At 42.0% G+C, this 13232-nt stretch overlaps 1 protein-coding gene across 1 annotated transcript in view; it reads left to right on the top strand.

The window, feature by feature from the left end:
• LOC129696073 (CD226 antigen-like) overlaps positions 1 to 13232 on the top strand; it is a 61555-nt gene that overhangs the window by 17973 nt on the left and 30350 nt on the right. Inside the window, exons 2-3 of the mRNA XM_055633480.1 lie at positions 3419 to 3751; positions 11630 to 11968. Of these exons, the coding sequence (XP_055489455.1) occupies positions 3419 to 3751; positions 11630 to 11968 (672 nt within the window). The remainder of the gene's footprint in view (positions 1 to 3418; positions 3752 to 11629; positions 11969 to 13232) is intronic.

Genomic DNA, 13232 nt, shown 5'->3' with positions numbered 1-13232 from the left:
AGACTATGCACAGACGTATAATTTGTTACTGCAATATTTTATTTCAAATTGTTATTAAAATGAGTTGACGATCTCAACAAACATTATTGTAAAACAGTTGTAAGTACTGCATTGTGAATGGCATCAATTGCAATATTAGATTTTATTAACACAGAGTTCATGGACTAAACTCTTGAAATCCATTGTATAATTCTAGACTAACAGTTCAAATCCTATCATTAATTTTAAATTCAATTAACATTGAGGACTTTAAAAAACCTTGCAAATGTTATGAATATATACTACAAAATTAGCAGATTGGATTTGGGCTTTCATAAGGCACAAAAGCAGGCCCTTTGACCCATCATGGTCATGCCATCCCTTGTACCTGACTACTTTAATCCCATTTATTCATGTTGGATCAATACAGATCAGTAACCTTCCATGCTTGACAATTCAAGTACTTGGCCAGATGTTTCTTGTAAGTTGCTAGAGTATCTGCCTCCACAACCTCTTCAGACAGCAAATTCCAGACCCTCCTCTGTGTGAAAGAAATCCTCCAAAAATCTCCTCTAACCCTCCTAGCTCTCATCTGAAACCAATGGGGAAAAACATTTTTAATACTTATCATAGAAACATAGAAACATAGAAAATAGGTGCAGGAGTAGGCCATTCGGCCCTTCGAGCCTGCACCGCCATTCAATATGATCATGGCTGATCATCCAACTCAGTATCCTGTACCTGCCTTCTCTCCATACCTCCTGATCCCTTTAGCCACAAGGGCCACATCTAACTCCCTCTTAAATATAGCAAGTGAACTGGCCTCAACTACCCTCTGTGGCAGAGAATTCCAGAGACTCACCACTATCTGTGTGAAAAATGTTTTTCTCATCTCTGTTCTAAAAGACTTCCCCTTATCCTTACACTGTGACCCCCTTGTTCTGGACTTCCCCAACTTCGGGAACAATCTTCCTGCATCTAGCCTGTCCAACCCCTTAAGAATTTTGTACGTTTCTATAAGATCCCCCCTCAATCTTCTAAATTCTAGCGAGTACAAGCTGAGTCTATCCAGTCTTTCTTCATATGAAAGTCCTGACATCCCAGGAGTCTTGTGAACCTTTTATATTCCTTTATCAGGTCACCACTCAGCCTCTACCACAGCAAGGAAGCACACCGGCCTAACAAGTTTCTCCTTATAACTGAAATGCTAGAATCCCGGCAACATCCTGATGAATCCCCTCTGCATGGGCAATCACATCCCTCCTAAAATGTGCGACAAGACCTGCACCTAATTAATGTTTTATACTGTAGAGCTGCAGCATTACATCCCTGTTCTTATATTTTCTTTGGGGAGAAAAACTGTCATGCTTAACTGGCCTAGCCTTGATATGATTCCAGACTCATCAAGATGAGGCTTAAATCCACATCACCCGAGAAAGCAAAGGGAACAATACATGAGGTGCCCCGGTTATCTACAGGCATGGGTATATGTACGCCTGCATTTGCAAAGTCTGGATACATTTTCTGTTCCATTCCTGATTTCCATCATCTGTACTATTATGCTTTTGAAAGAAGGCAAGAAGTATGCGTTAGCTCTTTACATAAATATTTAAATGTCCCTGGTTGTTAGGATAATTTCAAACACACATTAAATAGCTATATGGAACTTAAATAAATAATATTGATCATGTGGAACAAGGGGGGAAATTGATCGTTGGGAACAAGGACATGGCAGACCAATTGAATAACTACTTTGGTTCTGTCTTCACTAAGGAAGACATAAATAATATGCTGGAAATAGCAGGGGACCGCGGGTCAAATGAGATGGAGGAACTGAGTGATATCCAAGTTAGCCGGGAAGTAGTGTTAGGTAAATTGAATGGATTAAAGGCTGATAAATCCCCAGGGCCAGATAAGATGCATCCCAGAGTACTTAAGGAAGTAACCCCAGAAATAGTGGATGCATTAGTGATAATATTTCAAAACTCTTTAGATTCTGGAGCAGTTCCTGAGGATTGTAACCCCACTTTTTAAATAGGGAGGGAGAGAGAAAATGGGGAATTACAGACCAGTTAGTCTAACATCGGTAGTGGGGAAACTGCTAGAATCAGTTATTAAAGATGGGATAGCAGCACGTTTGGAAAGTGGCGAAATCATTGGACAAAGTCAGCATGGATTTATGAAAGGTAAATCATGTCTGACGAATCTTATAGAATTTTTTGAGGATGTAACTACTAGAGTGGATAGGGGAGAAACAGTGGATGTGTTATATCTGGACTTTCAGAAGGCTTTCGACAAGGTCCCACATAAGAGATTAGTATGCAAACTTAAAGCACACAGTATTGGGGGTTCAGTATTGATGTGGATAGAGAACTGGCTGGCAGACAGGAAGCAAAGAGTAGGAGTAAACGGGTCCTTTCAGAATGGCAGGCAGTGACTAGTGGGGTACCGCAAGGCTCAGTGCTGGGACCCCAGCTATTTACAATATATATTAATGATTTGGACGAGGGAATTGAATGCAACAAATCCAAGTTTGCAGATGACACGAAGCTTGGGGGCAGTGTTAGCTGTGAGGAGGATGCTAGGAGGCTGCAAGGTGATAGGCTGGGTAAGTGGGCAAATGCATGGCAGATGCAGTGTAATGTGGATAAATGTGAGGTTATCCACTTTGCTGGCAAAAACAGGAAAGCAGACTATTATCTAAATGGTGGCCGATTAGGAAAAGGGGAGATGCAACGAGACCTGGGTGTCATGGTACACCAGTCATTGAAAGTAGGCATGCAGGTGCAGCAGGCAGTGAAGAAAGCAAATGGTATGTTAGCATTCATAGCAAAATGATTTGAGTATAGGAACAGGGAGGTTCTACTGCAGTTTTGGTCTCCAAATCAGAGGAAATACATTCTTGCCATAGAGGGAGTACAGAGAACGTTCACCAGACTGATTCCTGGGATGTCAGGACTTTCATGTGAAGAAAGACTGGATAGACTCGCTAGAATTTAGAAGATTAAGGGGGGATCTTATAGAAACTTACACAATTCTTAAGGGGTTGGACAGGCTAGATGCAGGAAGATTGTTCCCGATGTTGGGGAAGTCCAGAACAAAGGGTCACAGTTTAAGGATAAGGGGAAATCTTTTAGGACCGAGATGAGAAAATCATTTTTCACACAGAGAGTAGTGAATCTCTGGAATTCTCTGCCACAGAAGGCAGTTGAGGCCAGTTCATTGGCTATATTTAAGAGGGAGTTAGATGTCGCCCTTGTGGCTAAAGGTATCAGGGGGTATGGAGAGAAAGCAGGTATGGGATACTGAGTTGGATGATCAGCCATGATCATATTGAATGGCGGTGCAGGCTCGAAGGGCCGAATGGCCTACTCCTGCACCTATTTTCTATGTTTCTATGTTTCTATGTTTCTAAACTTCTAATTTCTTGATATTTCAGGTGTGGATGGTGAAGTGCACCAGAATATTGATTCTACAATTAAACGTCAGGATGTAGTCAGACTGAGATGTGCATATCCTCAGACGGGCGAGATGATTCAGCTGTCCTGGGAGAAGATTATAAATGGTGTGAAGCACAACATTGCTGTATATAATCCTCAATTAGGAGAGAACATACTTCCTCCATATAACCAAAGTGTTAAATTTTTGTCATCGTTCATCAATGGAGATATTATGTTGAAAGCTTCAGCTGCAGATGAGGGCATTTATCAATGTTCCATTAACACTTTTCCTAATGGCAAATTACTGAAAAAAATTGAAATACTGAACCCAGGTAAGATATTATGCTTCAATCTACATTCAGATTTTCTGTACTCTGGGTAGTGGCGTTGAGTGGTTAAAACAATCACTTGCTTTATACTCTCTAGAATTTAGAAGATTGAGAGGGGATCTTATAGAAACTTACAAAATTCTTAATGGGTTGGACAGGCTAGATGCAGGAAGATTGTTCCCGATGTTAGGGAAGTCCAGGACAAGGGGTCACAGCTTAAGGATAAAGGGGAAATCCTTTAAAACTGAGATGAGAAGAACTTTTTTCACGCAGAGAGTGGTGAATCTCTGGAACTCTCTGCCACAGAGGGTAGTTGAGGCCAGTTCATTGGCTATATTTAAGAGGGAGTTAGATGTGGCCCTTGTGGCTAAGGGGATCAGGGGGTATGGAGAGAAGGCAGGTACGGGATACTGAGTTGGATGATCAGCCATGATCATATTGAATGGCGGTGCAGGCTCGAAGGGCCGAATGGCCTACTCCTGCACCTAGGAACTACTTGAACAAGGAACTACTTGAACAAGGAATCAGGAGGTATAAAAGGGACCATGAAATGTCCTGGCCAAGTAGGATTAAAATGAATCCCATGGAATTTCATACATAAATTAAAAAAATAGGAAGTAACTGGGGAGAGGTCAGGAACGTTGAAGGACAAATGAGGGAATTTTTGTTTGGAGCAAGACAAAGTGGGTAACATACTAAATTAATACCACATTGGTATTCACCAAGGAGAAGGACATGAATGGTACCAAGATCAGAGAGGCAGATGCTAATATCAAAAATAAAGAGATGTTGGGTCTCTTGAACAATATTAAGGTGGATCAATCCCAGAGCCTAAGGGGATCCAGCACATGCTATTGAAAGAGGCAAAAGTAGAGATTGATGGGACTTTGACAGAGATCTTTGTATCCTATAGAGCCACAGACTAGGGCCTAAAGTAGTAAAGATTAGTCAATGCCGTTTTCTGTTTAACAAGGGTAGTAGTCAAACAAGGAAATTATAGGCTGGTGAGACTTACATCAGGGTAGAATTATCCTCTCTGAGTATTCTTCATTTAAAGCAAAATACTTTCCATTCCTTTTAGAAACATTTTCTCATCTTTTGTCATATTCAATTTAAGTATTTTATCATTTCATTATACTTAAGTTTGAGTTTGAATAAGTTTATTGGCCAAGTATTCACATACAAGGAATTTGCCTTGGTGCTCCACCCGCAAGTGACAATATGATGGAAAAGGTGAGGACTGACTCTAAGATGGCTGTATAGAATTGGACCATCATTACCTGTGGCAGATTGTGCCTCCTCAGCTGCCGCAGGAAATGTATCCTCTGTTGTGCCTTTTGGACTGTGGCCGATGGTGGCCCCCCATTTAAGGTCCTTGGAGATGATGGTTCCCAGGGACTTAAAAGACTACACAGATGTGACTGTGGTGTGTTGATAGTAAGTGGGGTGAGGTGAGGGGGAGCATCTACAATCAATCCCACTGTCTTAAGAGCATTGAGCTCCAGGTTGTTGCGATGAGCACCAGGACGCCAGCTTTGACACTTCCTGTTTGTAGGCAGATTCCTCCCCATCCTGGATCAGTCCAATCAGGGTTGTGTCATCTGCAAACTTGAGAAGCTTGACAGAGGAGTCAGTGGATGTGCAATCATTGTTGTAGAGTGAGTAGAGGAGAGGGGAGAGTATGCAGCCTTGCTGTGCTCCTATGCGGAGGAGGGTTTGCGGGTTCGAGATATGCTTTCCCAGCTTCACATGCTGCTTCCTGCCTGTCAGGAAGTTGGTGATCCACCGACAGAGGGGTTCAGGCACAGTCAACTCGGAAAGTTTGGAGTATAGCAGCTCTCACACAATGGTGTTGAATGCAGAGTTAAAATCAACAAACAAAATCCTCGCATAGGTCCCCTGGTGGTCTACGTGCTGTAGGATGATGTGCAGGCTCAGGTTGACTGTGTCATCCACAGATCTATTGACCTAATATGCAAACTGCAGATGGTCCAGCAGGGGGTTTGTGATATTTTTCAGCTTGGCCAGCACAAGCCTTTCAAGGGTCTTCATGAATACAGACGTCAGTGCAACAGGCCTGTAGTCATTAAGACCAGGAATCCTTGCCTTTTTGGGTACAGGGACAATAGTGGAGACCTTGAAGCAGGCAGGGACTGGTTGCAGGGACTGGTTGAAAATGTCTGTGTAGGTGCCAGTTGTTCGGCTCGGAGCTTGAGAATCGAGGGTAAACATTATCCAGTCCTGGAGATTTCCGGCTTTTCTGTCCTCTGAACAGCCTCTCCACCTCTTCTATTTTCATTGCTGATGATGGAGATGTGATGTTGTGCAGCACGGAGGGGGTGGGTAGTGGATGTGGTAGCAATCTTTTGCAGTCAGGCTGTAATTGGGTGTTAGTACATTCCTTATGATTTCCCTTGATGTTTCGTATGATGCACCTCCTCCAACCTCATCTATTGCATCCACTGCTCTAGGTGTCAGCTGCTCTACATTGGTGAGACCAAGCGTAGGCTTGGCAATCGTTTCACCCAACACCTCCGCCCGGTTCGCAATAACCAACCTGATCTCCCGGTGGCTCAGCACTTCAACTCCCCTTCCCATTCTGAATCCAACCTTTCTGTCCTGGGCCTCCTCCATGGCCAGAGTGAGGCCCACCGTAAATTGGAGGAGCAGCACTTCATATTTTGCTTGGTTAGTTTACACCCTAGCGGTGTGAACATTGGCTTTTCCAATTTCAGGTAGTCCCTGCTTTCTCCTTCTCTCCCCTCCCCTTCCCAGCTTTCCCATAGCCCATTGTCTCTGCCTCTTCCTTTCTTCTTCCCGCCCCCCCACCCCCACATCAGTCTGAAGAAGGGACTCAACCCAAACCGTTGCCTATTTCCTTCACTCCATAGATGTTGCCTCGCCCGCTGAGTTTCTCCAGCATTTTTGTCTACCTCAGAATTGAATTGTTTTCAAATCTGTCCATATTTGGAAATTGGCAACTGTGAATGTTGAGTGAGATAGAAACAAAGCCTATTACTGTCAAAAACCTGCTGAGACCTATTTCTGTAGGCTGTTTAGTTTTGGTTTCTGATTCCCATGGTCATGTAATGATACGTTGTTCAAAACCATTCAACTTCTATCTTTTAATTGTAAATAGCATTTGGCTGCTTCCTGAAAACTGAGGTGTACCGAGCTGACTTTTGATCATTTCTTTTCATTAAAAGTAATGGAAAATAAATGTCAAATAATTGGAATGATGTACTCTGCAGTAACTGATATATCTCTGTCCACCTGGATACAAATCTAAATTGTTTCTGTCTCAAGTATGCATTGATTCCTTCTGTAAATGGGAGCTGAATCCAGTAGACTTCAACATGTCTTCTCCATCAACTTTAATTCCTTTCTCCTTTCCTTAGTTTTAAATGTACAATATTATAAGCTACTTATCACTCAACAACAAAGGCAATTGAAGACTCTAGCAATCTGTCATTAGTCATTATTTTTTTTGTCTGCTTTGTCTCACATAATAATGATCACTTAAAACACATTGGTAAAACGAAATGAGATTGTGAATCCCTTGTAAAGAAGTCAAATATTGAAGTTGTAGGAGTTCCCACAACTGGCATTAATACATTTTCATTTACGTCTGTCTCAATTATTGTGTTTCAGACATCAATTTCTTCCTTTTAACATACATAGAAACATAGAAATTAGGTGCAGGAGTAGGCCATTCGGCCCTTCGAGCCTGCACCGCCATTCAATATGATCATGGCGGATCATCCAACTCAGTATCCCGTACCTGCCTTCTCTCCATACCCCATTATCCCCTTAGCCATATTAAGCATGCTGAAGCATAGCAGTGAGCTGTCATCAGATACATTAAGGTAGAGCACAAGGCAAATGAAAGGAACATAAGAAGTAATCTTAGACAAATAATAATTAACCCAGTTAATAAAATCATTAGACAATGAATATTTTTTCAGCTCTTTTCATGGTGTTGTGAACTAGGCAGAGGGAATGGCTGCGTGATTGTTGGCTTACCATTGTGGTGATCCTCATCTTTGGACACCCTGTCCGGAGGGGAGAGGGTAGGGCCGAAGATGTCCTGGTTGGGTTGCTCCCGTGCCTGGTTAAGCTGGCCATCCGCGAGTCACGACACCAAGCGAAAGAGGGCTCTGCCCGAGCCGGCTGGCTGCCCCTTTTCCGGGTTCCATCTGCGCCTGGGTAACAATAGACGATAGACAATAGTCAATAGGTGCAGCATTAGGCCATTCGGCCCTTCTAGTCAGCACCACCATTCAATGTGATCATGGCTGATCATCCACAATCAGCACCCACATTCCTGCCTTCCCCCATATCCCCTGACTCTGCTATCTTTAAGAGCTTTATCTAACTCTCTCTTGAAAGCATCCAGAGAACTTGCCTCCACCACCTTCTGAGGTAGAGAATTCCATAGACTCACAACTCAGCCATGATCACATTGAATGGTGGTGCTGGCTCGAAGGGCCAAATGGCCCACTCCTACATCTATTGTCTATTGTCTTTGTGTGAAAAAGTTTTTCCACATCTCCATTCTAAATGAGTTACTCCTTACTCTTAAACTGTGTCCCCTGGTTCTGAACTCCCCCAACATCAGGAACATGTTTCCTGCCTCTGGCATGTCCAAACCCTTAATAATCTTATATGTTTCAATAAGATCCCCTCACATCCTAATCTCCAGTGTGTACAAGCCCAGCCGTTCCATTTTCTCAGCATATGACAGTCCCGCCATCCCGGGAATTAACCTCATGAACCTACGCTGCACTCCCTCAATACCAAGAATGTCCTTCCTCAAATTTGGTGAACAAAACTGCACACAATATTCCAGGTGTGCTCTCACTAGGGCCCTGTACAACTGCAGAAGGACCTCTTTGCTCCTATACTCAACTCCTCATGTATTGAAGGCCAACATGCCATTCTCATTCTTCACTGTCTGCTGTACCTGCATGCTTACTTTAATTGACAGACAGAACAAGGTCCCCCAGATCCCATTGTACCTCCCATTTTCCCAACTTGACACCATTTAGATAATAATCTGCCTTTCTGTTTTTGCCACCAAAGTGGATAACCTCATATTGATCCACATTAAACTGCATCTGCCATGCATCTGCCCACACGCCCAACCTGTCCAAGTCACCCTGCATCCTCATAGCATCCTCTTCCCAGTTCACACTGCCACCCAGCTTTGTGTCATCTGCAAATTTGCTAATGTTACTTTTAAACCCTTCATCTCGATCATTAATATATATTGTAAATAGCTGCGGTCCCAGCATCGAGCCGTGCGGTACCACACTAGTCACTGTCTGCCACTCTGAAAGGAACCTTTTAATCCCTACTTTTTGTTTTCTGTCTGCCAACCAATTTTGTAACCATGTCAGCACTCTACCTCCAATAGAATGTGCTCTCATGTTGTCCACTAATCTCCTATGTGGGACCTTAACAAATGCTTTCTGAAAGTCCAGGTTCACTACATCCACTGGCTCTCCCTTGTCCATTTTCCCATTATGCACTGTAGCTGGTCCCGTCTGGCAACACAGCTTTAGCATTTCCAAACCAAAGGCAACACAGCTTTAGCATTTCTAAACTATATTTTCAAGCCACATTAAGGGCACTGACAGGTCAGTAAAACAACTCACCGTTTAGTAAACATATGTTCAGTGTTATTCACAGCTCAGTCTGAGAGACATGACCCTCTCACTCCCCCATCTTGCAGAAACTGACTGAGGCACTCAACACTTCCGGGTTTTATAGTCCCTCCGAAAGGGGCATGGCCTTCAGGAGAAAAAATCTCAACATTTTTTAAACACTAATAACTCTTTTATTTTTCTACGATGGGAAAAATCCTCTTGTCATGTGCAGCGGAGGGGGACTGAGTAAGATGGCCAAAATCACAGCCGTAAATGTTGCAGCGTTTTTTCTAAAATCAATATACAGAACAACAGGAAGTGGTCAAGATCAGACTTTTAGTAATATAGATATATGTGTGTGTGTGTGTACTTGTGAGTATGAGTACATATACACACTGAACTTTTTTTTTCTCTCTCGTTTATTATATTGTTTACAGTGTACTATGTTTACATATTCTGTTGTGCTGCAGCAAGTGAGAATTGCATTGTTCTATCTGGGACATATGACTCTTGTCTCTTGACTCTAAGAATCTAAAGTCATTTAGATGAAGATGCTGGGCAGCAGGCCAGGCAGCATCTGTAGAGGGACACGGTCAAATGCTTCAGCTTGATGACTTTTCATCAGAACTAAATAAAGTGCTGACTAGGAAAGGGGAGATGCAGCGAGACCTGGGTGTCATGGTACACATGTTGAAAGTAGGCATGCAGGTGCAGCAGGCAGTGTGAAAGCGAAATTGCTTTCATAGCAACGGATTTCTATAAGCAGGGGGTTCTACTGCAGTTGTACAGGGTCTTGGTGAGACCACACCTGGAGTATTGCGTACAGTTTTGGTCTCCAAATCTGAGGAAGGACATTATTGCCATAGAGGGTGTGCAGAGAAGGTTCACCAGACTGATTCCTGGGGATGTCAGGACTGTCTTATGAAGAAAGACTGGATAGACTTGGTTTATACTCTCTAGAATTTAGGAGATTGAGAGGGGATCTTATAGAAACTTACAAAATTCTTAAGGGGTTGGACAGCTAGATGCAGGAAGATTGCTTTGGGGAAGTCAGGGGTCACAGAAAGGGGGAAATCCTTTAAAACCGAGATGAGAAGAACTTTTTTCACACAGAGAGTGGTGAATCTCTGGAACTCTCTGCCACAGAGGGTAGTTGAGGCCAGTTCATTGGCTATATTTAAGAAGTTTTAGATGTGGCCCTTGTGGCTAAGGGATCAGGGGGTATGGAGAGAAGGCAGGTACAGGATACTGAGTTGGATGATCAGCCATGATCATATTGAATGGCGGTGCAGCTTGAAGGGCCGAAGCCTACTCCTGCACCTAATTCTATGTTTGGTTTCTAAATCACCAGAGTGGCGAACTTAATTCCTAAAAATTATACAAGTTTTATATAGGAGGGAAGGATAAGGATATAGAGGTCAAGGGGGATGTCATTGATGGTGCAGAGATTCAGAGAGAAGGAAAGGATGTATTTGGTGACTATGAGAGTGTGCTGTGGACTGGTTTATTGCATTTGTTCTTTAGTTAGGAGAAGATGAATGATGTTAGAGGAGAGAGAAAAATAACTGCAGAACAGTGAGATACTAAACATTACAGTTGCTGGAAATCTGAAATAACAGATAATGTTAGAAATGCTCAGGTCAGCAGCATTGGTAGGCAGGAAATATTGAGTTAAATTTACAGGATGACAGCTTATCAGTAGAGCTGTCTGAGTCTGAGACCAGCATACATCGATGGCAGATTAGCTGAAACTGGGAATTCAGAGTTGTGCTGTCTCAACCAAGCTTGGGGGACAACGTCTCATCTTTCGACTGGCCATCCTGCGTTCATGGGACTCAGCATTAAATTAAACAATTACCTGTTCAAGCAAGTGTCCTTCATATAATCTTCTGTACAAAGTTATATTGTAACCTTGATGCTTTAACAACAAGTAGTTGTGAAGGTTCAACACTCTAATTCACTTATTAATGCCAATCGATGAGTTAGTGACTTCAGAATGTCTCGTGGTCTTAAAGTGATTGAAACTGTCAGCTTATTTGTAACTCATAGATGTGTAATTAAAAAAAAAAAAAAATCTATATATTTTGCAAATTCAAAGATAAAGCTAAACTTGTAAATAATACAGCGATCTGAAGTAATTTAGTTCACTTCAAAACTTATTCAAAATTTGAATACGGTGATACCATACATCAAATTGTGTTGTACTAATTGCCTCCTTTAAATATTTTTAAAGCAAATTTTTCAAGAGGTCGGGCAGCAGATACTCAGGTGGAGTTGGTTCCGGGGAGCAATGTGACGTTACTCTGTGGAAATCCAAATGGGAGTGATGTTCAAGAAGTGACATGGAAGCAAGTGACTGAAGAAGAAATAAACATGATCGTTAATATCACACCTTCATCGTTATTCATTGGCTATGACTACAAAGGAAGAATCAAATATAGCTTCCTACCATTTACAGACATCAGCCTGACTATACAGAATGTGACAATAAATAATGTGGGAAGATATCACTGTCAAGTTAACACAAGTGATAGAAACTGGACCAAAGCCTTTGACGTTGGTGTCCAAAGAGGTAGGTGTTAATATAATGAGTATTTTTAACGCAGTTTGACCATTGATTCCCCTTCCTCTGTTCCTCTGTGCCATGGGTAATTCCAGAACATAATTGTAATTTCTGATTCTATTTTATAAAAATCCCAGTGGATCTGAACTAACTTTTATTAGAGAAAGGAATAATGAAAGAATGATACAGATTTATTTTCAAAGCTGAGAGACATGGGGATAATAATAATAAAACCATAATAATCTGGACTAAAGCTTGAACAGGCCACAAGAATAAAATTAAAATGGTTGCAGGTGGTTGCCGGAGGTTTCAGGTAGTGGAAGCAGGTAGGGAAGACTAACAAAAACCTCAGGGAACCTCCAGGAACTGCACGGAAACCTTGGGTGGGGTGCAAAGTCTCCAGAGGTTTCCGTTCAGGTTTCCTAAGTGGGACATAGAAACATAGAAACATAGAAATTAGGTGCAGGAGTAGGCCATTCAGCCCTTCGAGCCTGCACCGCTATTCAGTATGATCATGGCTGATCATCCAACTCAGTATCCCGTACCTGCCTTCTCTCCATACCCCCTGATCTCTTTAGCCACAAGGGCCACATCTAACTCCCTCACGCCTTTCATTGATTGATGAACAAGGACCCCCAGATCCCATTGTACTTCCCATTTTCCCAACTTGACACCGTTTAGATAATAATCTGCCATCCTGTTTTTGCCACCAAAGTGGATAACCTCACATTGATCCACATTAAACTGCATCTGCCACGCATCTGCCCTGTCCAACCTGTCCAAGTCACCCTGCATCCTCAAAGCATCCTCCTCATGTCCATCAGTATTTTTAAAAGAAAAATAAATCTTATTAGTTCTTGGAAAAATAAATAGCAGCTTAGTGATTTCAAACACGGCAGCTTCTTATTCTGAATGACGGATTGTTGTACATTCTGTCAAGAGATTAAATTTGAGACTGAATTTATCATAAAACTGAGTCCCAAATCCACCGTGTTGGTCTCAAACATAAATTAGCTGTCCACTGACTTACTTATCAACAAGCCCTCAGTTATTGCCTTCAACCATTTTGACCTATTTATGAAATTGCTCTGCGATCTTGTTCACAGAAAGAAACTGCACATATTACAGTACAGAAGAATTCTAGAATGGAAAAAACATGAACTTCATCAACAGAGACATTACATGCAATTTTCCATTTTTATTGCCCTCATTAAACTATTTATAAACAAAATACTAATGAGGTAAAATATCTTTGAAAATAATTGAATTGAAT

The sequence above is a fragment of the Leucoraja erinacea genome, chromosome 4 (assembly GCF_028641065.1).
Source record: "Leucoraja erinacea ecotype New England chromosome 4, Leri_hhj_1, whole genome shotgun sequence".
Classification (NCBI taxonomy): Eukaryota; Metazoa; Chordata; class Chondrichthyes; order Rajiformes; family Rajidae; genus Leucoraja; species Leucoraja erinaceus.
The sequence above is the reverse complement of the archived record's forward strand: the minus strand, read 5'-3'. Positions and strand labels throughout refer to the sequence as shown.